This window comes from Maniola jurtina, chromosome 16, assembly GCF_905333055.1.
Source record: "Maniola jurtina chromosome 16, ilManJurt1.1, whole genome shotgun sequence".
NCBI lineage: Eukaryota > Metazoa > Arthropoda > Insecta > Lepidoptera > Nymphalidae > Maniola > Maniola jurtina.
Window position 1 is genome coordinate 13,635,556 of NC_060044.1, and position 26,918 is coordinate 13,662,473.

Here is a 26,918-nt window from a genome sequence, read left to right on the forward strand (position 1 = left end):
AACAATAATAATTGAGGTTTATTACTAGGGCTTATCAAGTGATATAACTTCTATCGTGCTCATCATGGTGAGAGCCCCCGGGTCGGCTGTACAGCAGCAACCAATGCAGGACCTTGCTCAGCGCTTGAGGGTCATGGCACTGGATTTTGTAGCAGTGCTTTGGTCTTCGGCGTGATCTGTAGCAAACAAAAATAATATATTTAAGCTGTATTAAAGTTCTTTGGTAGACAAGTTTAGTGTAAATTAAAAAATTATAACACCTCCGACAAGTGAGGGTTACAGTAATTACAAAAGAGCTGATAACTTTCAAACGGCTGAACCGATTTTCTAGGATTATAGCTAAGAACAATCTAAATTAAACAATCTAAACAAACTAAATTAAAATCGGTTCATTTGTTTAGGAGCTACGATACGACAGACAGATACACAGATAAACACGTCAAATTTATAACACCCCTCTTTTTGGGTCGGGGGTTAAAAAATGAGAAACTCAAAAAATCTAAATCAATTTTTTTTATGTAGGACAAGCATCGATGTAAGGACAAGACTAGTCTCTTATGCTACGTCTGTGACTCTACCACTGGTTCGGAAATCAGTTCCACTGAATAGAGGCGGCATGAAACTCGGAAGTTGCTCTTTTCGAATCTCAAAAATCTTAGTTACCGTTATACGTACGTGAGTTTTTTTATTCCAACATAACTTCTGACTGACTGACTAATAAATCTTTCGAAAAAAAAAAATTTTCCAAATCGGTCCAGGGGTCTTTGAGTAATCGGGGAACATACATAAAAAAAAAAAGATCCCGACGAATTGAAAACCTCCTCCTTTTTTGGAAGTCGGTTAAAAAAGAATATGGCGGTTATATGGCACTATTTCAAATGTGTTTTTATTTTTAATTTAAAGAAACGTGTTTTTAGATTTATTTTAAAAAGTGTTTTTGAATCGTCAAAATAATTTACCACTAGTTTGGAATGTCGTTCCCACCGTCGAGAAGAACCGGCAAGAAACTCGGCGGTTGCTCTTTTAATCAAAAAAATGAAAGTGTTCAATTTACTTACTGTATGTTATAGTTGGAATCGGAATGCAGTTCACACAGTAGCCTTCGCTTGCAGTTCTCGCTTATTGCAGGTAGAGCAGCCACGTCGCCTGACCGCCGGGAAAATCGGTTTGGGTAACTGGAAATTTGGTAACTGGAGTTAGGTACAACTATCTAAATACATACTAAAAAGGAAAAGCAGACTGACTGACTGATCTATCAACGCACAGCTTTCGCACAGCCCAAACTGTGCTAATGGACAGATTGATCTGTTTGGCATGTAGATACAGTAGAACGCCGATTATCCGAATTAATTGGGACCGGGGTCGATTCGGATAGTCGGACATAGACTGGTAATAAAGAAAAACGAACTGTCACACATAGAATAAACTTTATTAAATTTAACAAACTCAATTCTACAATATGTAAGTAGTGCACTAGAGTTTCAACTTGTGACAACAAAACAAAACAAAACAAAAATTACATTACATAGCTATTACGGCGAATACGTCCACTAAGATATAAAATTGATTAATTAATATTAAAATTAGTTAATGTTATGTTTAATCAATGTTTTTTCCGTTACTTCAGTTTTCTGTTGTTTCTGTTATTTTATTTTTCTGCTGTTTCTGTTATTTTATTTTTTGTTATTTCTGTCATTTTATTTTTGTAAACACTTCTTTAAATATGGTAATAATGAGATAATAAATAAATGAGAGATAAATAAATAATAATAAAAATAAGCATAAGTATAGTATACATGAATAATCCATTCATCAAGTTGATCGTAAACAAAGAAGACAAGTCACAAACTCAAAACCAGTATCTCTTTGACCGATACAAGAACAACAAACGGAGAAAACATTTTATTTGTCGCGTGCTCATACGATATTGAGCGCTTTCACAATAGTTTTCTACAATGTTTTACAATGCAAAACCATGTTTTACGATGCTTGTATTATAGAGTAGAAAGATACTTATTTTGTTCAACTAAACTTTTACAAGTGGCTTTGAAGCTACCACTGTTTCGGAATATCCTTCCCAGACTATCCTTACCAGAAAGAACTAGAAAGAAACTAGGTGGTTGCTCTTTTCAAAAATTTAACGATGTTAAAATGTAATGATGCAATTTCGCGCATCGCTGGAGCGATCTTCGATTTTAAACATAATAAATATTAGACCTCTTCAGGAGCATACTTTAAATTAAGATTTTGCATGTAGGTTTTTTAAATAAAATCGACTCTTAGTCAGGAAGAAAGTATTTTTAGCAATTCCAGGCAATCAAAGCCGGGGCAAGTGACCTGTTTAGTATTTAATACAGTGCATGGCGAAGTTTCAAGAAATAGATTTTTCTATATCAGAATATCTCTCACCAGTTTTTGTTGTAATTCGATTCTGAAAACTAAATTGAATGAGACTGATTTTGAAGGTTTGACCGCGCGGTTGCATCAGCAGTGTGGAAGGGCTCTAAACCATTTAATATGGCTTTCACACTTGTGTAACTCACGGATGCGTGTCCTTCCGCCTCGTGCTCTCTACATAACCTGCTTGTAACTCGAATAAGCACATTTAACTTTATAAACCGGGTTCTGAATATTCACAACCAGTTGGGTAATAGGTAAATACTTGAAATAGCATGGTAATAACAAAAATATAAGAAGTTACAGTGTCAGATGAATTCTTAAAAACTAGCCTCAGGATGAGTAAGGAAACTTTTAAGTAAGTACGAAACTAAATGAAAGTTAGTCAATTTTATTTCAAAGTAACTTCCGTCTAAATTATTTTTAAGTATCCTATAGCAGGTATTTTTAACCCCCGAGCCAAAAAGAGGAGTGTTATAAGTTTGACGTGTGTATCTGTCTGTGGCTTCGTATCTCCTAAACTAATGAACCGATTTTAATTTAGTTTTTTTTGTTTGAAAGGTGGGTTAATCGAGAGTATTCTTAGCTATAATCCAAGAAAATCGGTTGAGCCGTTTGAAAGTTATCAGCTCTTTTCTATTATTGTAAACTTCACTTGTCACGGGTGTTATAAATTTTTTATTTACACTTGTAATTTTTTACAAGTAAAAGGAAGTGCGATTTTTGTGTAGCAGGTAAGTGAATAAGTAAGTAATTTATAGACGTACGCGGATTCCAAAAGCACGATACAATCGATGAAATTGGATTTAGTGCAATAATAATTATCTACTCTTGAAAATAAAGCACATTAAATCAAAGGGTTTTCTTTTTAAATTAATCCTACTTATTAGCAAAGGCTAATTAAAAATTGTGGATTGAATAATATAAGTAAGTGAGAAATCTACGTCTGGAATCTGGATTTAAGACTAATCTAGAAAATCACGGTATTCGTGATTCGCGCGTACATACAATAAAAAAAAATGTTTCTGGTAGGTAGTTTCTAGTCAAAGTAAAATTCTAATGATGAGTAAGTATTAAAACAAATAAAACAGATAGTTTTTTGAAGAAGGGAATGAGTTCGCTTTTTTGTCTCGAAATCGCCACACTCTCTTCTCAGATTAATTACTTACGAAATTGAATAACCACTAGTTTTGGTTTCACTCGTGGGTAATTGGGACAGATTATATACACTCGGTCATTTAAACTTCTTTTTGTGATGGAGAATTAGATTAATGGGTACTTCTCTGATTTGGCGCAAATCGGAGAAAATAAGAGAATTTTTTAAATTGTGAAAATTGCTGAACTAAACTAAAATATAGGTGAAATCAAAAAGAATGACCGAGTTATATCAAATTGCACCCATGAATTTCAGAGATATATGCATTTGAAGTTTTCAGTTACTGAAGGTAATGAGTTCTAGTGTGCTGGTAATGATTTTGGTAGAGAAGGCGTTGATGTTTATGCGATGGTAATGAAGCAATATTTCATTTTCAAAAAAGAACGTATTTCTTCATCTCATTAATCAAGTAAACAGAATTAATAACGGGAATATTGCAAATTTTAACAAAAATATTATTCCAGACATATCATCACCTATAAATTTTACTTGAAATGTATAAAATAATCGTGCTGCGAGAGCATATTATCACGAAAACAAATGTTTGGTGATAGAACAGTATGAGCGAAAACATGATTATTTTAATTTGCATAGAAATGGCAGACCTGCGAAGAGTGTCGTATATAAACAGTTTAGTTGATGATAAAGTTAAACCAATTTTGGCACCCTGAAGTCAAAAAGAATTTGTAAAACTATATAGTTATACAAAACAATATGTTCGCAGACACATGTCAAGGAATCATTGCAACATCTTGGGAATGTTAAGAAATGCAATGAATACCGCACTATCAGCCTCATGAGTCATGTTCCAAAGATGTTTCTACTTATCAGCTCTTAAGGGATTAGAAATAAATGTGACAACTACTTCAATGAGAGTCAGTTTGGATTTAGATTTGGTGTTGGAACATGAGAAACATTATTTGCTATAAACGTACTAGTCCAAAAATATAGAGACATGCAAACTGATGTATGAATTTCCTTCATTGATTATGAGAAAGTCTTTGACCGTGTGCAACAAGTGGTACTTATTCGTCGTTTGCAGGATGTTGAACTCGTTTGCACGAAAGGGTTCTTTATATAATCCCATCCTCGTCGCCACTGAAATATACAAGAAGTAAATAACCATGGTCATTTCGATACGCCATTTTATTCGAAGACACGTCAAACCGTCGAAACAAAGGCCTAATATAATTATTGACATACACCATCGACAATTTATATTATACAAAGCTAGCCCTTGACGTCAATTATTGAGGTTTTGACGAATACATAACATCTTTTATTACTATAGGAGTAGTAAGTTCACAAGGAGCACATTCTTTTTCCTGTGGATGATTTTCTTCTAAATCCCTTGTTATCTTAAACAGTATTTCTCAATCGGCTTACTTCTTTTTATTTTTTCTATATGTTTTTTTTTAATTTTCAAGTAACTTTTTTCGCTGTACTCTTTGTTGTCTTGGAGTCAAAAATAATCCGTAGAGTTAAGCAAGGATGTCTTCCTCACCACTGTTATTTATCTTGCTTATCGACGAAGTTATGCGTCGTGTCACCAATAGTCCGAGAGGGATATCATGGAGCAGTAGGCAACTTGAAGACCTTGACTATGTGGATGACCTGGTTCTCATATCAGATCGACTTGAATACATTAAGGGGCATGAGACAGGTCTGCCCGCGAAATTCAAATTTAATTTGGTTTTTCCGCAATTTGTAAACTAATACGACAACGTAGGCTTATGATATTTTAATTGTGACAATAGCAGTAACATCCTCACAGGTTTATATAAAAATCTTTACTTGAAAGGGTCCAGGGTAGTCTGCCGATTACCACAAAGAAAACAGTGGAGATGAGGATAAGTTCTACTGCTTCAGAACCGTTTTATTTAGAATACAAACCAATTAACCGAGTGGAGGAGTTCTGTAACCTCAGTAGCATCATTTCTCCTAGCGGCGGTGCCGAGGCTGATGTCGATAACTGGATTATAAAAGCTAAAGCTCTCTCTGTTTGAATCGTTTGTAAATTCAGTCTTCTTATACAGGTGTGAAACGTGGAAATAACTATATCGCTAATCCACAGAATTCAGGTTTTCCACAATAAGTGTTTCAGTGTTATTCCCCGCATTTTCTAGGCTAACACGATCAGAAATGAGGACTTGTGGTACAAATGCCAGCAACTCAAAGAAATAGCTTTGAATGCGATCGCGATTGGCCGGGCATATTTTGCGAAGAGAGGAAGAAAACGCTGCTCAAGCAGCGTTTATTGAAACCTGTCTGCCTGACAGCCTGGCGGTCAAATAAGACCTGATCGACCAACCAACTCCTAGGAGTTGGTTGGTCGATCAGGTCTTATTAGACCTCTAGACCAACCAACTCCTAGGAGTTGGTTGGTCTAGAGGTCTGCTTCAATGGGCCTCCTCTAGAGGAGGATAACTGGATTATAAAAGCTAAAGCTCTCTCTGTTTGAATCGTTTGTAAATTCAGTCTTCTTATACAGGTGTGAAACGTGGAAATAACTATATCGCTAATCCACAGAATTCAGGTTTTCCACAATAAGTGTTTCAGTGTTATTTCCCGCATTTTCTGGCCTAACACGATCAGAAATGAGGACTTGTGGTACAAATGCCAGCAACTCAAAGAAATAGCTTTGAATGCGATTGCGATTGGCCGGGCATATTTTGCGAAGAGAGGAAGAAAACGCTGCTCAAGCGGCGTTTATTGAAACCTGTCTGCCTGACAACCTGGTGGTCAAATAAGACCTGGTCGACCAACCAACCAACTCCTAGGAGTTGGTTGGTCTAGTGGAATTCTCGTGGAACTATGTCAAAGCAGCAACCAAAGGTAGGGAGACATAGAAAATAACTGCTGCAGCCCTAATATCCAAGAAGGAATGATAGGACTCCATCATTCTTCTTTACGTTTCGCATATTTTTCTAGATCTTTCTTTAGTTCTTCGTTTTTTGTGTTTTTAGCCTGCGCTAAATTTTTTTCGCGCGTTTTTGACTATTTCTTTTCACTATGGTAGTTTCTAAAATCGATATATGATGGTTATTTTTAATATTGAAATACCACGAGGTGCAATAATTTTGAATAGTTATTTCTAAATTTCTTGGAACAATATGGGCTACTAATTCAACTGATTAGTTAAAGAATTACTGAAGATTAATATTTTGTCACGTGATTTAATGTCAAAGGATATGAAGAAAATTACACAATTTTGGTATAACAATATTTCCTGAAAAAATCATCACCTCCTTCAATTCAACATCATTACCTTCAATTTTAAAACGGAAGGTAAATTACGGTAATGATAGTAACGGTAGGGAGGTTTTGGCAGTTTTAATTTTCTAACGTCGTATTTTAAAATGCAATATATATGAACATCAAACTACAAACTTATGTTGTTATTAGTACATGAAAGAAAATAAAATTATTAAGAAAAACTAATTATTTGTCCTAAAATGATGTTGAAGGTAAAGAGTGAAAAGTCGTGCCAAACACCAGTTTTGGCACCAAAAGCGTAAATATTTTTTTTTCTACAAGTGCACGGCCACTTTCCGCAACATGCCTAGATAGACTGATTATGGCTTAGTACGGGGCAGGAGAGAACGGAAGGCAATATGTATACTAGAAGGATATTTTGGAGGTGCCATCTCAGTTGCAGGTAATGACTTTTTTTCTGTGCCAAACATTTGTTATTTTTTTATGACGTATTTAAATGATTCGTACGTGTAAAAATGCATTTTAATTGCTTCTCAGGATGTATATAATAATATGTGAAAAACTCGAGCTCGTTTAAAATCGTCTTCTTTGAAAATCATAGCGATTTTTCCTGAGACTCCTGTTTTACCCGCAGAAGGAGGTGAGTTTTTAATATCAAAAATATTATTTCTGAAGTAACCTTTGTAGTTACAATTTTGAATTTTGGGGCACCCGTAGCTGAATATACAAGAGTTCTTTTGTAATACAATTCTCATCTGTAACTTCATTCATTATTTTTTTATTTGACCTGACATGCGATTTGCGCCAAATCTGAGAATCACCGTAATAAGAGCCTTTCAAAATATCAAACATGCGAAAATAAAATAATAGTAAAAGTGCTGAAATATTTATGTGAAAGGAGTACAGTATACAGTACATGTAAACTGTCTGAAATTGCTGGGTCAACCAGGCTAGACACTTGGGATTTGTCGTGTGTGATTTCTCTTTGACGTAGATCATACAATAAGATTTTCAGAAATACCAGCATAGCGAAGCCTAGTAGCCCCAGCCACCATCATCAACCGATAGATGTTAACTGCTAGTATACGAGTACGTATCTGCCTGAATCCAAAGGCTCCCTGCGAGTCGTTTGATGTCGTCTGCCTACGAAACCCTAAAAACAGAGATCGTTGACATCGATATAAAAATCCTACATTCTCCCATTATACCAGTTTGATGGATACGTTGCACTGGGCCATTAATAATATCAATTAGTTATCATTCCGACCGGCTGCGCATTGCGTAACAGCGTGACGCGGGTTGCGTGCTCGAGCTAGTCATGTTTGAATATATCCGTCTATTCATTAAAGACGAATTAAGTACGTGGTTTTAAGGAAAAAGTGCAACGTGTGGTTGTAACGCACAATGCGTGTATGGTAGAGATAGACCATATTTCACATTGCCCATAACACATAGACAATTTCACATTATTAAAACTGACACGCCTTTTTCAACTAAGTCCGGTTTCATTTGACTGCATTATCACTTAATACCACGTAAGATCGCAATCAATTTCTAACTTGTTATTAAATAAAAGCTTTGTATGTAACATTATGGTGCGAGCTAAAACTGCATAGCGCCATCTATTGCTACATTCATAATTTATAAATGAACTAATAAAATCAATGGCATGTGGGAGGCCTTACCTATGCTTAGCGGACGTCTAACAGTTGTTGTTGATGATGATGATGAATAAAATCTTGCAGTAATGAAAGGTATGCTTATGAATGGTATGCACGTGAGATGGCCTATCTCTAACAATGGATAAATAAGGGCTAATAAAGGAGAAGAAGTTGGTTATGAAGGCTTACTGGTGATTGTTGTCCACAGTTTCCAGGGTGATGATGTTGGGAGTCAGCGCCGACAGGATGATGCCCACAGGAATCAATGCCGTGACCAGGTGCAGGAAGCTTTTCCAGGGATTTCCACTGAAAAAGATTAGATATTACGCGAACTGGGTGGGTCAGCCTAGTGAGCAGTGGCGTGCACAGAATTTAGAGACTAAGTAAACATTAGTTTAATAGTGGCGATCACAATAAATTGACAACGGTAACGTAATCCAAGATCTGATGATTAATCGCTATCCCGATCGGTAGCAAATTCTACCTACGTCCGTTTGATTGGCTGTAAACAATTGAAAACAGCGAATCAACCAATCAACGGCAGAATTTGTTGCGATTACGATAGCGATGCATTTGTCTTACACAATCAGAGGGCTGATCGTTCACTACAGGGAAAAGAGGATATACAGAACAGTTTGTCACAGAATATAGCACTTATCTAGGTACTGTAATGGTGAAATCCTCACCTGATACAATCTGAAAAAAAAAACATAGGTACCTAAGTATGATCATTTCTAATCGGAATCGGAATTGCGGCCAAGCGCAAAAACAAAGGGCAAAGAAAGCCTGGTAATAAGTAGAGATACCTACGTCTCAAGAATGTAAGCTAAGATATGCCTAGTCGTTTGTGTAAAACGGTAACATGCTTTTGATGATGATGATTACTAAACAGAGAAAGATTAGAAATCGAAACAAATCGAAACTGTTCTCGCGTTTAGTTCAATATAATTTATCCACGAAGCAAATGAAAATGCCAAAGTAAATTGTAATAAAAACACGACTGCCCTTCCAAAAAACGAAATGAATAGCAAAAATGTTCGCATTGGAAAATGGCACCATACAGTCGGTATATTGAATTTTTTTGCCAGTGTCACTATTTATTTATTTATTTATTTATTTATTATTATAAGGTACGCCCACAGCATGTTCACAAAACACTTAAAAATACAATAGTATAATAGTCTTATTCAGTGTGACACACCACTTACGGGCACACACAACTCATGCAGGTAACAAAAAACATGACCGATCGCATAATATTAGTATATAATAAATTTGGAAAAATTATATAGCTCCGAAGGATAATAAAATAAAAACAAGATAATATTAACAAATATTACCTAAAAATAATGACTGAATTTACTTATTTCTAAATATTTGTTATCAGTTTATAATTATTAACTACACAATTAAATGTGATTGAATTAACTACAAAATTAATAACTGGCCGATTAATTTCTCAAAAACAGAGACAGCCGCCGCAATACGTTTTTTAAAAGTAATCAAACCCTGCCGAAAAATGTCGACTTCCTCTTGAGCGCTGGTAAGCTCATTGTAGATACGGCTTAAGCGATTTAAGGCAGAGTTGCTACCCAAGTTAGTTTTATACACGCTAATCCTAAAAGTTTTCCTAGAAGGTGTTCTTTTAGACTTCTTTGGAATAATGAAGTAAAGAATTTGAAGTAGGTCGGGAGCATCTACTATACCATTTACAAGTTTATGCAAGAAAGACATGTCGGCAACACAGCGACGATCACTAAGAGAGAGCATGTGGAAGTGCTCAAGCCTAGCTTCATATCCAGAACGATAAGGACAGGTGCGATCTCGGTAGGCTAAAAATTTTGTAAAATTTCGCTGTACTTTCTCGATTCTTGCGACGTGAACTTTATACATAGGGTTCCATATTGACGACGCGTACTCGAGCTGACTACGTACCATTGTGTTGAAAAGTAATTTCATAGTGCTAATATTATTAAATGTACTACATTGTCGCTTAATAAAGCCGCATGTCTTGGATGATTTTTTAACTATGCTATCCACACTACTAGGGACGATATAAGAATTCTAACGATACCTCATAATATTACATACAAATCTTTCAGGCATTTAGAAGTTAATGGTGGAATAAAGAATCTCAATACATACATGAACCCCGAAATCATTACATGTTTTTTTTGGGCTGTCATGTAAAAAGGCTTTCACATTAGAATTCAGTTTTAGGAAACGTACGAGTAGTCACACGTCGCAATTCATGATAGAACAATTTATCAGGTACGCGTAATTGCAATGCAAGCTTACATAAAGCAAGAAAGCGTTGGAGCACTTAAAACCTCGTCATCACTTAAAACATATGATTAATTCTGCTCGATTGGTGAAAGGACACAGTTTGCGTGCGTTGCTGAATAATTATGGCCTCTGCCATCTCGATGGATGAGAGCTTTCCTCGGCTTCGAATGAGGAGCTAATTTATTTGATACCGTCATTGGCCATTCGGCGTAATCTATTGTAGGTAAGGCATTGGTCCCACCGCCGACGAGGAAAGACTAGCTATCGACTATTTTCTCGCTCAAGAAACGAACAAACGATGCATTGTGACAATTTGATCTATCAATGTGATTGATGTGTCAATAAAAGGGAAAAATAAAATTATGTAGGTATTAATTAGGTAGGTGTTGATCACTGACTTTTCGGACATTCTCGGATAGACCTGTCTCACCACTTGATGCTTTGTCGGCCGTCAAAACACTCGTATAATTTGCCCAGGAATCAAAATATGATTGCCTCGGCGACCCACGGTGAGGGTGATTGCTCCCCAAAATTGTGCACTACACTACCCGTCCCAGCGGCAAAGTTATTCCAACTCACTTTAGCAAATTACTAGCTTCGGCGGTCGGACTAGTGCCTTACTATTTGTTATACAAGACCCGATCTCGGGATGGTGTTGGGTCTAACTGTAGCAGCCTAATCACTAATTAGGCAGAAGCTGACAGCTGTTTTGATTTGATTTGATTTATTTATTCAACAAGTGTAAATTAAAAAATTATAACACCCCCGACAAGTGAAGGTTACAGTAACTAGAAAAGAGCTGATAACTTTCAAACGGCTGAACCGATTTTCTTGGATTAAGTATAGCTAAGAACACTCTCGATCAAGCCACCTTTCAAACAAAAAAAACTAAATTAAAATCGGTTCATTAGTTTAGGAGCTACGATGCCACAGACAGATACACAGATACACACGTCAAACTTATATAACACCCTTCTTTTTGGGCCGGAGGTTAATAAATTGTAGGTAGAATATGTATGTTGAAATAATGTCTGATGAGTACATACCTATACATTTTACCAAGTTTTATTATTCGTTGTTTCTGTTATTTTATTTTATGTTATTTCTATTATTGTATTTTTGTAAACATTTTTTTAAAATATGGTAATAATGTAATAGATAAGTAAATGAAAGTTTAAAAATAAGCCAGGATTAAAATTATTAAGTTAAGACATTTACATAGTTTTGCAACACTTTTGTTTATGTAGATTACTTTTGATCTTATAATTTTGCTTCTTACACTTTCTTTATTGTGTTATATTAAATTCAAGTCATAGGATAGTACTTGGAGGTAGATTCTAATCTACAAGAACTTATAAGGAAGGAAGTCTTAATAAAATGATTTGCATTCTTATTCGAACATGAATATTTATTGGATCACTTTTAGTGAAAGTAATTTAGGATACAGATTTATAAGTTCAAAATTTTATGAGACAGCGGCGTCCTTTATTCATATGTCAAGCTAATCCTTGATTAGGAAGGAAATAATTTGTATAGTTGAGCTCATAATTTTTAGAGCTGATTTTTCAGACGCCAAATAATCTTAAATTGATCAATAATATCTTTACCTATCCGTTTGATAGTTTTTATAGACAAGTGTAAATTAAAAATTTATAACACCCCCGACAAGTGAAGGTTACAGTAACTAGAAAAGAGCTGATAACTTTCAAACGGCCGAACCAATTTTCTTGGATTATAGCTAAGAACACTCTCGATCAACCAACTTTTCAAACAAAAAAAACTAAATTAAAATCGGTTCATTAGTTTAGGAGCTACGATGCCACAGACAGATACACAGATACACACGTCAAACTTATAACGCCCCTTTTTTTGGTCGAGGGTTAAAAAACGCTGTAAAATCTGTCATCGTTTCAAAATTTCTAGATTACACAACATCCATCTTTAGTCGCACATTCCTTATACTCTATAGTATCATCGTGACATTTAAGAGTAAGATATACAAGTGACTTGTTTCATTTCCTACAGTGGACTGGACCTACAAATCCTTTGCCTATTCACCATTGCTTTTTATTGTAAATCCATAATAGTTTACAGAGACTATATTTCTGTAAACGTAACGGGAAAAGATTTCGAATTAAGAAGGATAATAATGCAGTGGTAGATTCATTTGGACGATTCACCGTAAAAGTTCATTTGAATAAAAAATGTTTCTATTTCTATACTTTACCGTTTTTTAATTGGATTCTCCTTAGCATCCTTTTCATCGTCTTTAAAGTCCAATCCAAAATTATCATCATCACCATCTGAACTAGGTTTTTCCTTGAATGGATCACCATATGAATTAGGTTTTTCCTTAAATGGATCAGGAAGCTTGTAAAGTCCTCCTGCCGGGATCTTCATAGGAGCTTGAGCTGTGGGTTTGGCTTCTACTCCGGTGCTGTATTTCCATTCCTCATGTTTTGATGGTACTGTTTTTTCGAATTTATAAGGTGTATCGATTGGGTCCGGGTAACTGGGAGGTTTGTAGTTTAATTTGTAGAAGTCGCCTGGAGAGCTGAAAATAATTTTGAATTTCAATGATTTATGTATTGAAGATGTCTTTAATAAACATTTTTTGAACTCAAGAACTGAAATTCATATTTCACATAATCATGCGCATGTTGGTTAAAAATATCCGCAGATATAAATCCTGGAATTTCAAAAAAATATCAAGAAAAAATAAACGTTTCAAGCGGCGTAAACGTGCATTGCGCCGTACGACTTTATGAACCTTCTTATTCACTCCTCAAAGGTTGCTGGTGGAGATTACTCCGTAAGCAATAAGACCGCCTTTGCATAAGTAATTTCATGCATTTTTCTTTGGTGCTCTAAAATATCTGTCTATCTACTATCTTGTTCTGGTAAGAAATCTTTTCAACAGGAGCAGACCATTACCAGCTGTTACTTTTCCATATCAAATATTTCTAAATTGTTAGGTATATTAAGGTAACTAATTTAAAACTTACCTGAAAAATGTTGGTGGATTTTTATTTACTGGGGAAAATGATCCTATTGTTGGTTGTGTCGGCACCACAAAAGCATCTTCACTATGAAAATGTCCCAATTGAGGACTTGGCTTAAACTCTTTTCCAGCAGCTTGTAGAATTTTATTTTCTGATTCATTTTTGTTACCCTCTGGTTCACTTATATTTGATGGATTAAAAAACGTATCAATTTTCCAATTGTTAGTGTCTAATTTAGGTATTTTAGGTTTTTCTTGTTTATGTTCATTGTTATTTAGATTTGTTTCATTGTCCAAATTATCTTGCTTATTTTTTGTATCATTGGCATCATTTTTACTATCGCGAAATGAGTCAAACTCTTTTGAACTTTCTTTAGCTAAATTATTTTCCCTTAATTGATCTTTAGGTTGTTGTCCACTCGTAGATATAATCTTATCTTCTATATTTCTCTTGGCTTCTGAATTATCACTTTTATTTATATGAATGAAGTCTTGAACTGGATATAAAGTAGTGACATTCAAAGTGGTTCCGTACTCGTCATTTTGGTTTACTTCGTAACACATAACACCAGTGATCAAACAGGCCATGTATAAAATAAGTATCTGAAAAGATAAAATAGCTCTGTTTACATAATCTCTTAATTAAACTAAATGACAGGTACAAGTGTAGTGCTATCTTTTTCTGCAGGGAGTATTATGAAAAGGATAGCAATACAATGGTTCTGGCTGGTGGTGGCTAGGTAGGCTATTAACATCTTTTGTGAAAGTTTTTCTAGACTACACTGTCATTTTAAATCACTTTGAGCAAGGTTTCGGCACTAATAAGCATACTTTACTGGTTACGAAGGTGTTCTCATATTTTACTTTTACGTTTTTTACTTATGTCAAAAAGTGTAAGTTTTCCAATCGTAAATGAACTGATTAGATGTACAAGTGTAAATTAAAAATTTATAACACCCCGACAAGTGAAGGTTACAGTAATTAGAAAAGAGCTGATAACTTTCAAACGGTTGAACCAATTTTCTTGGATTATAGCTAAGAACACTCTAGATCAAACCACCTTTCAAACAAAAAAAAACCAAATTATAATCGGTTCATCAGTTTAGGAGCTACGATGCCACAGACAAATACACACATACACACGTCAAACTTATAACACTCCTCTTTTTGGGTCGGGGATTAAAAACACGTTCATTGATGAAAACGACAGTAACACCATAAAAGGTTCGATAACAGGCCCTGTATCGTGTATCAGACATTGCAGAGTTGTGAGAAAGTTGTGAAAAGGGTCAAAGGTCGAAGGTTCCAGAGGTCGCCTGTTACAATACCTTACAGTACGAATGGGTAGGTAACTACTCCCACGTCAGGACAAGCCGAGACAAGCCGACATTAATCGTGACCGTGGCATCACAATAATATGTGGCATCACATCTTCTTATTGTGCACATGTATTTAATTTTGAATGTATTGATTCCAGTAGGTAGGTACTTGCTGTCTAAAATCTTGATAGGGAACATGTTTTTTATTAATCTGTGATTAATAAAATAAAAGAATGACATAAGAGACTACAGAGTAGTGAAAGTGACTTAGGGTCCTATTGACTTAAAGCACAAGTAATCACAAAGCCACAGCCCTTTTGCAAGAAGGTTGCTAGGATCCATGACCCAAAAGCAATAAGACACAGCCCAAAATCAATCCTTTTTTCCACGCATATGAAAACACGAATAAACTTCTTTCTACGGTGTTCCCATTAGATTACAACATGGGGCTATTCAACGGGCGGACCATCAGATAATATTCCTGAAAGGCTGGCAACGCATTGGTGGTTCCTCTGGTACTGCAAATGTTCATGGGCGGTGGTAATCACTTAACATCAGGTGACCCGCGTGGTCGTTTGATCGCTATTTTTCAATTAAAAAATGTAACGAACTATTATAGAGTAATGAAGAATAATACTATTGACCCAAAAGCAAAATTAATAAGACACAGCCCTTTTGCAAAAGTGACATAACGCAAGTAATGAAGGTGGCTAGCCGCTAGGATCCTATTGACCCAAAAGCGCCGTAATAATAAACACGAGTCGCCTGCGCCTGCGCCGCGCCGGCCGCCGCGTTGCGTCACCGCGATCACTTTCACCCAAATCAGTAAGTCACTGACCGCTGCTGCTGGCGGCTGGGTTACCACTTACCACTTGACGACCTCTCTGGCTTAGCGATAAGCGCTGTGGCCTTATTAGTGGGAGGTCCCAGGTTCGATTCCCGGCAGGAGTTTGGAATTTTATCATTTCTAAATTTCTGGTCTGGTCTGGTGGAAGGCTTCGGCCGTGTCTAGTTACTACCCTACCGGCAAAGCCGTGCCGCCAAGCGATTTAGCATTCCAGTACGATGCCGTGTAGAAACCAAAGGAGTATGGGTATAACGAAAACTTCCGTACCCCTTCCATATTAGACCGTTTTCCATCTTAGACTGCATCATCACTTACCACCAGGTGAGATTGCAGCCAAGAGGTAACTTGTATCTGAATAAAAAAATGTTCAGACTTCGGAGGTCTCAAGATCGCTAGACTTTTGGATTAGATAACCTCTCACAACACTGTCTCAGGTCTGGAATGCGGAATGGCCCGTGTCTAGAAGTCATCTTCAAAATTCATTGACGCCTATCCACTTATATTTATTTTCACTTGTCGATGAGTGCAAGCAATTTCATAATGTAAATATTGAATAAGAAATTCCGGTTGGAAGTCGGTATAGTATAGACATAGTACCTATAATCTACTTCGTTCTTATATAACTTTAACTAGGCTATAGGCATTAGGTATTTATGGGATAAAAAGTTGTTAAAAAGTCTACAGTAACCAATCTCACCTGATAAGTAGTAAAAAAATGATTTGTTTTATTGAAAGGTTAAATACTCAATATATGGTCATGTACGGTCTACCCTATTGAACCTAGTCACGATTTTTAGATTCGTTGATCTATCCATTAAAACCAATAGGATTCTATTAACTATAGTGAATTATATAGATAGTTATACAATATACCTATTAAGTATCATAAGTTAAATCGTGATCATACTTTGTATACTTATCATAGATTTATTATGGCAATTAAAATGTAAGAGCTTTTTAAAATTGATAAAAGTAGGTAGATAATATTAAATTATTATCTTTTACGTTTATTGTAAGTAATAAACCTACGTATACATAGTATTTGATTTTGAGTGGTTAAAGAGGTGTTATCTAAATAACCGAGGTGCTAAAAAATAATATTTGTCTGATGTTGTGAGCTAATCTTTGGACATGTTACAAGTTTACATTACAACTTACAAATTTCTATTATTATACTGGCAGGCGAAATAAAATCTTGAAACTACCTAATCATGAAACTATCCTTAATATTTTTTTTGCGCTCTACAGTAAAATACTTATCAAAATATGTTTTTTTCCTTAATCCGGCTGGTTTTTGGGCTCATTGAATAAGCTCATTACCAAACAAAACCTCCAAAAGTGGTATTGAACTTTTAGTCCAAAATCTATGATTTCGATCAAAAATGAAGTTTCGGAAGCTTTCATTCAGTTTTTTTTATCATAGTGTAAAATTTAATTTCATGCAATTACCTACATCGTTTTCTTCCAGCTCCTCATTATTATGATCTCACTAAGTATAATGAAAGCAATGAACAGAATTTGGCGGCTCGAGACCTTTGTTATGGCTGATGTTTATTAATGTATATTTATATTTATGAAACTCGTATGTAATAAAACTAGCGACCACCGGCAGCGTTGTTTGGTCAAAATATAACTCCTCTTTACAAGTAAAACTTAAGTAACTTTACAAGGAATTTCGAATAACCCGGTCTTATTCCTAAAGCATAGTTTACACGGAGCCAACACTGGCTGCCAATAAGACTGGCAGCCAGTGCTGGCTCGGTATTGGCCTTGTGTAAACAGTTTTTCAAGCCAAGCCAGCGCTGGCTGCCAACGCTGGCGAGAATAGAGCGACCGTCTATTTTTCTAGCCAGTGACCTCCGCCCGCATACCCTTCGACCCCCGCGCCAGCGTTGCGGACCCGTGTAGACGAGTCTCGCCAGTCACTGGCGAACGTCCGTACGGTGTGTGTTCTTTGTTGTTTTTCCAAACGTGTGCACACCAGAAGAAAAAATCCGTGAATGATTGGCCGCGTCTAAACAACAAGGGCCAGGCCAACGCTGGCTTGTCTGCAGACTGGCGCCAGCATTACTGGCTTCGTGTAAACTCTACTTTACTCTACATTATTTGCACAGCCTTGGTGCATTTCAGTTTTCTAAGCTACAAGGGTTTGAACTGGACGTGGTCAGCAAATGAATCAGGATTTTTATTTTATTTATTTAAGTTTCAGAAAACATATCAGTCATTGTCTGGACTATGTGTCTGGTTACATTTTTTAGTTTCTACCAGACGAAAGGTCTAGCCAAGCCTCCATAATCATCATTCGAAATTATACACCGACATAACTGAAATGACCCGTCGATCGAATATCGGCATAATATTAATGATTATGATGATGATCTTCAAGTGGTTGCATAACGCGCCGCCAGGTGGAGAAAGCTTGAGGAATGCGATGATAGTTATAGCTTACTCACTGCTTTATTTCGTAACTAGAGGATTACTATGGATGATTGTATTCTACATGTACAATAGCGTATTATTATCGTTATTGGCTTGTTGACGGGCTATAAAAATTACGCCTTGCTGTCAACTAGGTATATCTGAGCGATCAAAGAATCGATTTGTAATAGAGCAAGATCCTAGGCCCCCAGACGTTTCTTACTTTCTGAGTAGCAAAATGTGCGAGTAGAGCTGGTAAGTATGTACTTTTAAAGTACTCTGCTAGCTTAGGCCAACCATCAATTTATAGGTATCAGGTGACAGAAGGGCTGGCTCATTTTTTGCGCAACGGATCAGCCTGGCTGTCCAACGTGGAAATGCAGCCAGTATTCTTGGCACCATTCCACGCGGGCATGATTTGTATAGTAATTAGATAAGGCTAGCTTTAAGTTTTATTGTAATATTTTCATTAAAAAAGATGTCAGTCAGAAAAAAAAAGGTATCAGGTGAGGTACGTAAAAACCGCCAGGCGCTAAATTGGCCGTCGCGGGCACAAGATATCAGATATGCGTTGGTACGAATACCTCTATCTGACATATTTTGGTACTTAATAAAGTAACGTCTGGCAGCCCTGGGATCTTGGACCATGACGAGAGAAGATTTTACAGCAATCAGCCTTGTGAAAAATCGTGAATAAAAAATCCTGACAAATATTATGATCGAATATGTACTAAAAGTGAAGGCCTCGACATAAAAGCTAATGGTAGGTACCTATAGAGTAAATTTTATATATTTTATTACTAACTGCATGTACCGAGGTTCTAGAATTAATAAGGCTAGGTACCTACCTAGAAGTGGAAACGTTTTTTTAATCCCGGACGCAAAAAAGGTGTAATTATGAGTTTATCGTGTGTATTTTCGTTTCTGTATGCGCCATCAAAGCTTCCAAGCGAATGGACCATGAATGAGGTTTTCTTTATAATAACTAGGAACCCTGTTTAATTCAGATGGTTCTTAGAGCTATTTTTGATGAAAATCTGTTCAGCTGTTTTCCAAGTCGGATCCCTGCAGATTTCAGTCATCCAGTTGTTATTTTAACATCTGCCGAGATTTGACCAAACCCCGGTTTTTAGCATTTTCCTGCGCAGATAATATCGATAGAAGGGTTGAATAAGTTTTTCGAAAACACATGAGTTTTATTTTAGATTTGTTCGAAAATAGTTATAACTAGAAGATGCCCGCGGATTCGCCCGCTTGGATTTCGGTTTTTTTAAATCCCGTAGGAACTCTTCAATTTTCCGGGATAAAAAGTAGCCTATTTCCTTCCCCGGGATGTACCCAAATCTGTACCACTTTAAAATCGGTTTAGTGGTTGGGCCGTGAAAACGTAGCAGACAGACAGACAGAAAGACAGACAGGCACACTTTCGCATTTATAATATTAGTATGGATTGTGTGCAGTCGGGGTCTTTGTACTGAATAGTCAAATTTTATTTTAAATTCTTAAGTGTAGGCTTAGTAATAAAAACAGGTAAAACAGGTAAACACTAACAAAAGTAGATAGGCTAACTAACAAAAAATGTAAGTTTTATTCCACTCACCATGGTCTCTCGCCAACACGTCACATAATGACTAGAGGCGGTGATGTCATGGTGGTGCATTTATAATATCTTGGACTTTTCCCTGCGAAACGTTTGCACCGAATTCACCGGTCTCTATTGTCTTTAAGGAGGAAATCTTAGGGCAGGTATAATGTTAAAATGTCGATGTTTTTCTTTAATAATTTCAAACGCAATTATTTACAAATCTGCTGTAAGAAGTCAAGGAGTTGGATAATATCCCTGATCTTTGGGCAATTTGCAGACCTATCTTGGATGCAGCATCAGGTCCAAACCTAACCCCGATAATTTTGTCAATTATAATTGATGGAGGTACCTATCGTTGTTTTTACTCATACCCAAATTACAATTAATGAAACATATTTTATTTTTGCCAACCAGTTACAATATAGGAACTTTTTATAGCCCTGACTCCCAAACTTGGAGGTCCGTATCATAAGAGCCTCTACCTTAATCTTTTTTTTATTCATTCAAATACAAGTTAGCCCTTGACTGCAAAGTCTCCTGGTAGTAAGGGATGCAGCAGTCTAAGATGGAAGCGGACTAACCTGGAAGGGGTATGGCAGTTTTTTATGAAACCCATTAGGTACGCCTTTGGTTTCTACACCGCAAACGCTAAATCACTTGGTAGCGCGTAGGGCACATAGGGCACATAAAGTTGCCGGTAGGATGGTAACTAGACACGGCCGAAGCCTTCCACTAGACCGGACCAGACAAACTATAAAATTCTAAAAGTCTCCGTCTCGGTTACACTAACAGAATAAAGTTTTCTGTCGCAGATTCAGAAAATCCTTTATTGATTTGAGATCTACGTCATAAAAATATTAGGTACCTACGTAGGACGCACTTTAATAAAATTTCAAATTTCTAGACAGTTGTTATGTCAGTTTATCTTTTTCTAGAAAAACATCGTGAAATTAGTTTTACTCACCGTACATCACTATTAGAGAGCAATTTTCCAGCCATAACGCATTGTTGCCGCGAACACCCTAATTATTTCCCCCTATGTAACATAACTCATCATACATATACATACAAACACATTATTATATGTTTTATTTATTGTTAGCCAACGCTAGGAAGTGTACGCTAATTACAATTTATTTAAATAACTTTTGCTCATTGTTATATTACGAAACGAAGACATTATGTTTTGCATTCGAAAATATAATATCTAAAGATATGGAACCTTTGAAGTGCGAGTTTGACTCGCACTTGACCGGTTTTTGGGGTTCAGTACCTCAAAAGGAAAAATTGTACCCTTATAGGATCACTTCTATGGATATCTACTATTGTCTGTCGTATATGTCAAGAAACCTATATAATACTCCTGTTGACCTAGAATCATGAAAGGCAGTAGGTAGATCTTATTGTACAAATAAGAGGAACAATCCAAAAACCGTGCATTTGTGGTTAAATCACAAAAATAAAAATAAAATAATTAGTATTTCCAACTTTCAAGGTAAGATTACCTACTCTACCAAGTGGGGTATCATAATATGAAAGGGCTAAACCTGTAGGTAGATTTTAAAACAGATTTTTATTTATTTTGATATGTCAAAAAAATACGACATATAGGTACGGAACCCTCGGTGCGCGAGTCTGACTCGCGCTTGGTCGGTTTTTTCGGTGGATCTCGAAATTCGCAGCTTTCACACTTGGTAGTTATTAAAAAATACTTGGTGATTCACGGACAAGAATTGTGTCGCCTTACGTAACTTAGTTCCTTTTCTTGTTGTTTAACTTAACAAGTAAGTAGGTACCTACCTTACTGAATGCAGTACAGTACTAAGTGGTACTTCTATACCTACCCAATACAGGCAACAGTGGCATTCCTGCACTGCTTTTACCAAAAAAGACAGAGTGTTTTATAAATTATTTATTTTTGTGTACTTAAGCCTACTTCTTAGGTATATTTTAGTACTTAATTATTCACTAATGTATAATTTAACGTTTAAACTATCGTGAGTGATTTCCATTATAAGCATAGATTGTTACGGCTATACTTTCGTATTTAGTCGATGTAAGCCCGATTAGTTTCAAACCCATCCGGGTTCCTTTTTCATATAAGAAGCACAGGGACTTATGTAAATCCGTGAGTAACAACCTATACTTATAATGACTAATTTAATTAACTAATTTAAGGGTTGAATCCCGAACATGCACCATAGCTTTTAAATAAATAAAAGTTTATTCAGCTCAACAAAATCACAAAAAATACAACATAAAAATACAATCCCTACAAATTATCAACTAAACTTAAAACTAGAGAACTTTTCGGAGTTATGTGCGTTTTCCTTTGAATATCTTGCTTCAACGTTGAAGGAAAATATCGCGAGAAAACATGCCGGCAGTTGTCTATAAAGTTCTTTAAGATGTTTAGCCGCACTCGGTCAGTGTGGTCGACTATGACCAAAACCATCTTCATTCTGAGACTCATACTCAGTAGGGAGCCGGCAATTGATTTCTTCTGATTTCAGTATTTGACCGTAAACCATATTCACTTCACATTTGTACCGATTTCATGATACATTTCAACTTAAACTTAATGTCAAATTCGGTGTCTACACTGGATACTTGAAGATATCTCTTCTCATCAACCTCTGGGAGGACTCCGTGGAGGAATCTCGAAGCATTTCGTCTCTTCTGCTCTTTATCACTGACGCGAAGTAGTACAACACCACTGGAAATAAAGAAAACAATATAAAATTAATAAGAATAGAGGCGAAGACGGACAGTGCAAGTAGCATCAAGCAGAACACCCAGCTCGTCACCAACCAGCGCAGCCAGAGGTTTCTTCTAGAAGAAGAGAAAGCTACTGACCTCCATCAACACAGTAGACTGAAGCCATGGTGCTGACTTCGGCAGCTGTTCCCTCCCCCCCCACAAGCTTGAGTGCTATGAGTATAGAGCCAAGGATGGGTAGCGGCAGCAGCGTCAAGTAGAATACCCAGCTCATCATCAGCCACGGAAGTATTACCCAGGGTTTCTTCTAGAAGAAGAGAAAGCTACTGACCTCCATAAACACAGTAGACTGAAGCCATGGTGCTGACTTCGGCAGCTGTTTCCTCCTCCCCACAAGCTTGAGTGCTATGAGGATAGAGCCAAAGATGGGTAGCGCCAGCAGCGTCAAGTAGAATACCCAGCTCATCACCAGCCATGGAAGTACTACCCAGGGTTTCTTCTAGAAGGAGAGAAAGCTACTGACCTCCATAAACACAGTAGACTGAAGCCATGGTGCTGACTTCGGTAGCCATGTCCTCCCCCGCCGCGTGCTGGAGGGCTATGAGGATCAAGCCGAAGACCGACAGCGCAAGCAGCGTCAAGCAGAAGACCCAGCTTGACACCAGCCAAGGCAGTATTAGCCAGGGTTTCTTCTGAAAAGTGAGAAAGAGTATGAGAATAATAAAATTACCAAGCTGTAATGGCGTTGGGCAGGTCTAGCATACCTCAGGGGCGATGGTCGTTGTTAACATGGGGGGGGGGGGGCTCACATTAAGAATGGCCTATGTCCAGCTATGGAAGTCCACAGGTTTTTAATTTCTTATGGCTTATGCATTAAAAAGTTCAAGTGTCGAATTAGACGACGATGGAAAGGTTGGACGGAAAGATGGATTACAATGTGCCTTAGTACTTAAGTACCTTCTTTAGAAAGGCATCTTCAAGGCAGTAACGCTCCACCTTAGGCAGCATTATCACTTACCATCAGGTGTCAATACACTCAAGCACAAACCTATCAAATTAATAAAAGATGGAGAAAGCATCCAATAACTACTTGGAACATGTAGTAATGATGTACACATAATGTGATCTCCTGGTTCTCAAGCAGCGAAGCAGAAAGAAGTTTAAAATTAATACTTAGTTATCAATTTTTAATGTCTTTCTGTGCTTATACGATGCAGATGTAGGTCCGTACCCCGAACACGCCATAGATCAAGAGGCAGCCAATGACCAGCTGGAACATGGCGATGCTCGCTATGATGGCGTATACGATCTTCCGGTTTTCAGCCACCGGCGCCGGCAGCATGGCTGCCGTGCCGTACACCATGCCGATCATTACTGAAGACATCTGAAAAATACAAATAAAAACATTTAAAAAAATCATTCATAGATGTTCTAAAATCACATTATCACACTAATATTATAAGGGCGAAAGTCTGTGTGCATTTATGTGTGTAGTGTAAATATTTGTTACTCTTTCACGGAAAAACTACTGAATGGATTTGGCTGAAATTCGGAACGGAGATAGATTATACCCTGGATTAACACAAGGCTACTTTTTATCCAGGAAAATCGAGGAGTTCCTAGGGGATTAGGAAAATCCACGTGGACGAAGTCGCGGGCGTCAGCTAGTACCTATTACAATACAACGTAAAGCTAGCTAATTATCTAATAAAAACTAGATAGAGTTTGTGTCTTCGAGATGTCTTCTCGCCCTCTGTGTCTGAAGAGTTTTTCTACGTGATCAACTCAAAAGTGGGGGGATCCGTAGGAGAACAGTAGGTAACCGACGTAATTCAGAAAGTTGTGAGGCTGAAGTGGTAATTGAAAAGGCTCTTATTTCGAAAAACTGATAGACGTTGGGGCCCCAAGGTACTAGAATAGCGATTTCACCTTCGAAAGAGCAGCGTTGGAAGACCCCATACACGTACTCGGTGGACAGAATAAATATAACATGAAACGAGGAGCCGCTGGATTCAGTCGGCGCAAAAACGCACCGTGGTGTATGAAGCCCCTACAAAAGATCACGTCCAGCTGTGGAGTGTGGACGTCTATCTATTGACGATTACGATACAGAATTAAGTACCTACTTAACAGATCCAGCCGATATAACCGATAGTAAGGTAATCATTAAAAGGATTCGCAATTTTCGTCACAAATCAATCAATTTCTTGAATAGATACTCCTAATATATACCTACATAATATTATTTATCCCAGACCACAATACTAATTACTAAGGGTATGATAGGATGACAAAATATGATCCACATATTTTGATCGACATCATAATGGCGGGCGTGAAGATACCTAAGTGCATGCGCCACCTACCTAGTTAGGGCATGAGTCATAATGACAATACATTTTCCAGGAAAAGTGAATGTAGGTTAGTATTTTATGTATAGTACGCGACAGGTCGAGATGGCAATCAAGATATGAGGCGGGGGGACGCCCCGCACACCCGCACGTCATTCACGCTATCCCGCATCGGGTTAGCGCGGAGGCTGTGCGCGAGTGCGGAGCGTCCCCACCCCGATTGCCATGACGACCTGTCGCGTATTATACGTTCTCTACATCATGATCAACCCATCAACAACAACCTACTGGGTGTCTCTACACGGGTCTCCTCTCAAAATGAGAAGGGTTTCTAGGCCATAGTCCGCCGTGCTAGCCCAGCGCGGATTAGCAGACTTCACACGCGCTTGAGAACAATATGGAGAACTCTCAGGTATTCTTCAAGCACTGAGGTAGATGTAGTATTATTAGTTCAATGTCTTCAAGCTCAACGTTTAGTTCTTAATACTATTTCATTTAACTTACCAAGTTAATAATAGAAATAACCTTCGAGCCGACATCTAAGCTCATACAAAAACAACATCTTGATAACGGAACACACATTTTGAATCACTAGTTTATGCCTTTTACAAATTACAAAACTTTAATTTTAATACAAAATTAAAATTGTATCTAAATACTTAGTAATTATTGTGAAATTAACTTTTCTCAAATTGCACAATATTATAAATAATTGATTATAAAGTATTAATTGTTTATTGTAAACAATAAATAATTATTGGGTAGGTAAGTAGTTCGATAAAGGGGCAACGTGAGTAACTGAGTGATTTATTAAATTCCATAGATATCGCCAACGTAGATTATCTTTATAGTATGTATTATCTTATTTGATAACGTTTTATATACCTACGTACTAGATACCATGTAGGTGGGTACTTGGTAAGTAGATACTTTGATAAAGACTTATTACTTGTACGTAGAAAATCCATAGTTACTAATGTCATAAATGCGAAAGTGTGTCTGTCTGTCTGCTAGCTTTTCATGACCCATCTGTTAAACTGATTTTCACGAGGTACAGAGATAACTTATACATCCCGATTCCCGATGAAGGAGGGTATATTATGGTAACGGATCGGATCGGATGATTTTTTGAAAAGTTGTGGGCATCATTTCTTTGGTAAGAGATAGCTCGTATCCTGGAGATGGGCATAGGCTATTATTTTTTATTCCGGCAAATTAAAGAGTTCCCACGGGATTTTTAAAAAACCGTAACTTACGCGGACATCATCAGTATTTATTAATATAAACAAAATCCTGCAATAAAAGATAGAGCAAATGTTTACATTGAGTACAAGGCATAATAATACTTAAGGCGACGTAGGTATACCGAGATCGTAAAACAGAAACTTCCATTTTGATTATTTTCTGTTGAATAAGCCTTTTCTTTTTCCCCAATTCTTTTAAGACTAAAACTATTAAGTATGAGAGCTTTTAAGGGGTCAACGCAAAATAACAACGCAAAAAGACCGTTGGCTATATGTAACTAGTCGATGCCCACGATTTCGTCCGCGTGGTTTTAGGTTTTCAAAATTCTCGTGGGGACAGTTCTTTTTCGGAACAAAAAGTAGCCTAGTAATTAATAATAATGTCACTCAGCACTCTCCAGTTCTTTTTGGGACGTGATTGAAGGAAAGAAACACACTTTTGCATTTATAATATGGATAGTACCTAATAGCACCTAACAATTCGCTTTGCTGTACAAATTACATCAGAAATTAATTAGGACAAAAAAATTAGTGAAACGAAAACTTGAAAATTTGTAGAAGTATTTTCCAACCATTGCAGGTAGCTAGAACTCCACGCTTTGTCACAACTCACAACTCTTAGGGAGGTTACCCACGGTGAGTTTTCGCAGCGATTTAGTCGCAAAAAGACGCGATTCCTGCCGCTGATCGTATACTTTCGCCCACGTAACTTTGCATCT

At 36.9% G+C, this 26,918-nt stretch overlaps 1 protein-coding gene across 1 annotated transcript; it reads right to left on the reverse strand.

The window, feature by feature from the left end:
- Positions 1-25,738, reverse strand: LOC123873466. The gene is made up of 10 exons (XM_045918311.1): positions 25,460-25,738; positions 23,836-23,988; positions 23,128-23,296; positions 22,487-22,602; positions 19,902-19,961; positions 13,722-14,320; positions 12,944-13,270; positions 8,620-8,736; positions 1,059-1,175; positions 1-176 (listed from the first exon to the last, which is right to left on the reverse strand). Exons 1-10 carry the CDS (start codon positions 25,535-25,537, stop codon positions 35-37), a joined length of 1,878 nt encoding a protein of 625 aa, XP_045774267.1. The 5' UTR covers positions 25,538-25,738; the 3' UTR covers positions 1-34.
- Between the last annotated feature and the right edge of the window lie 1,180 nt (positions 25,739-26,918).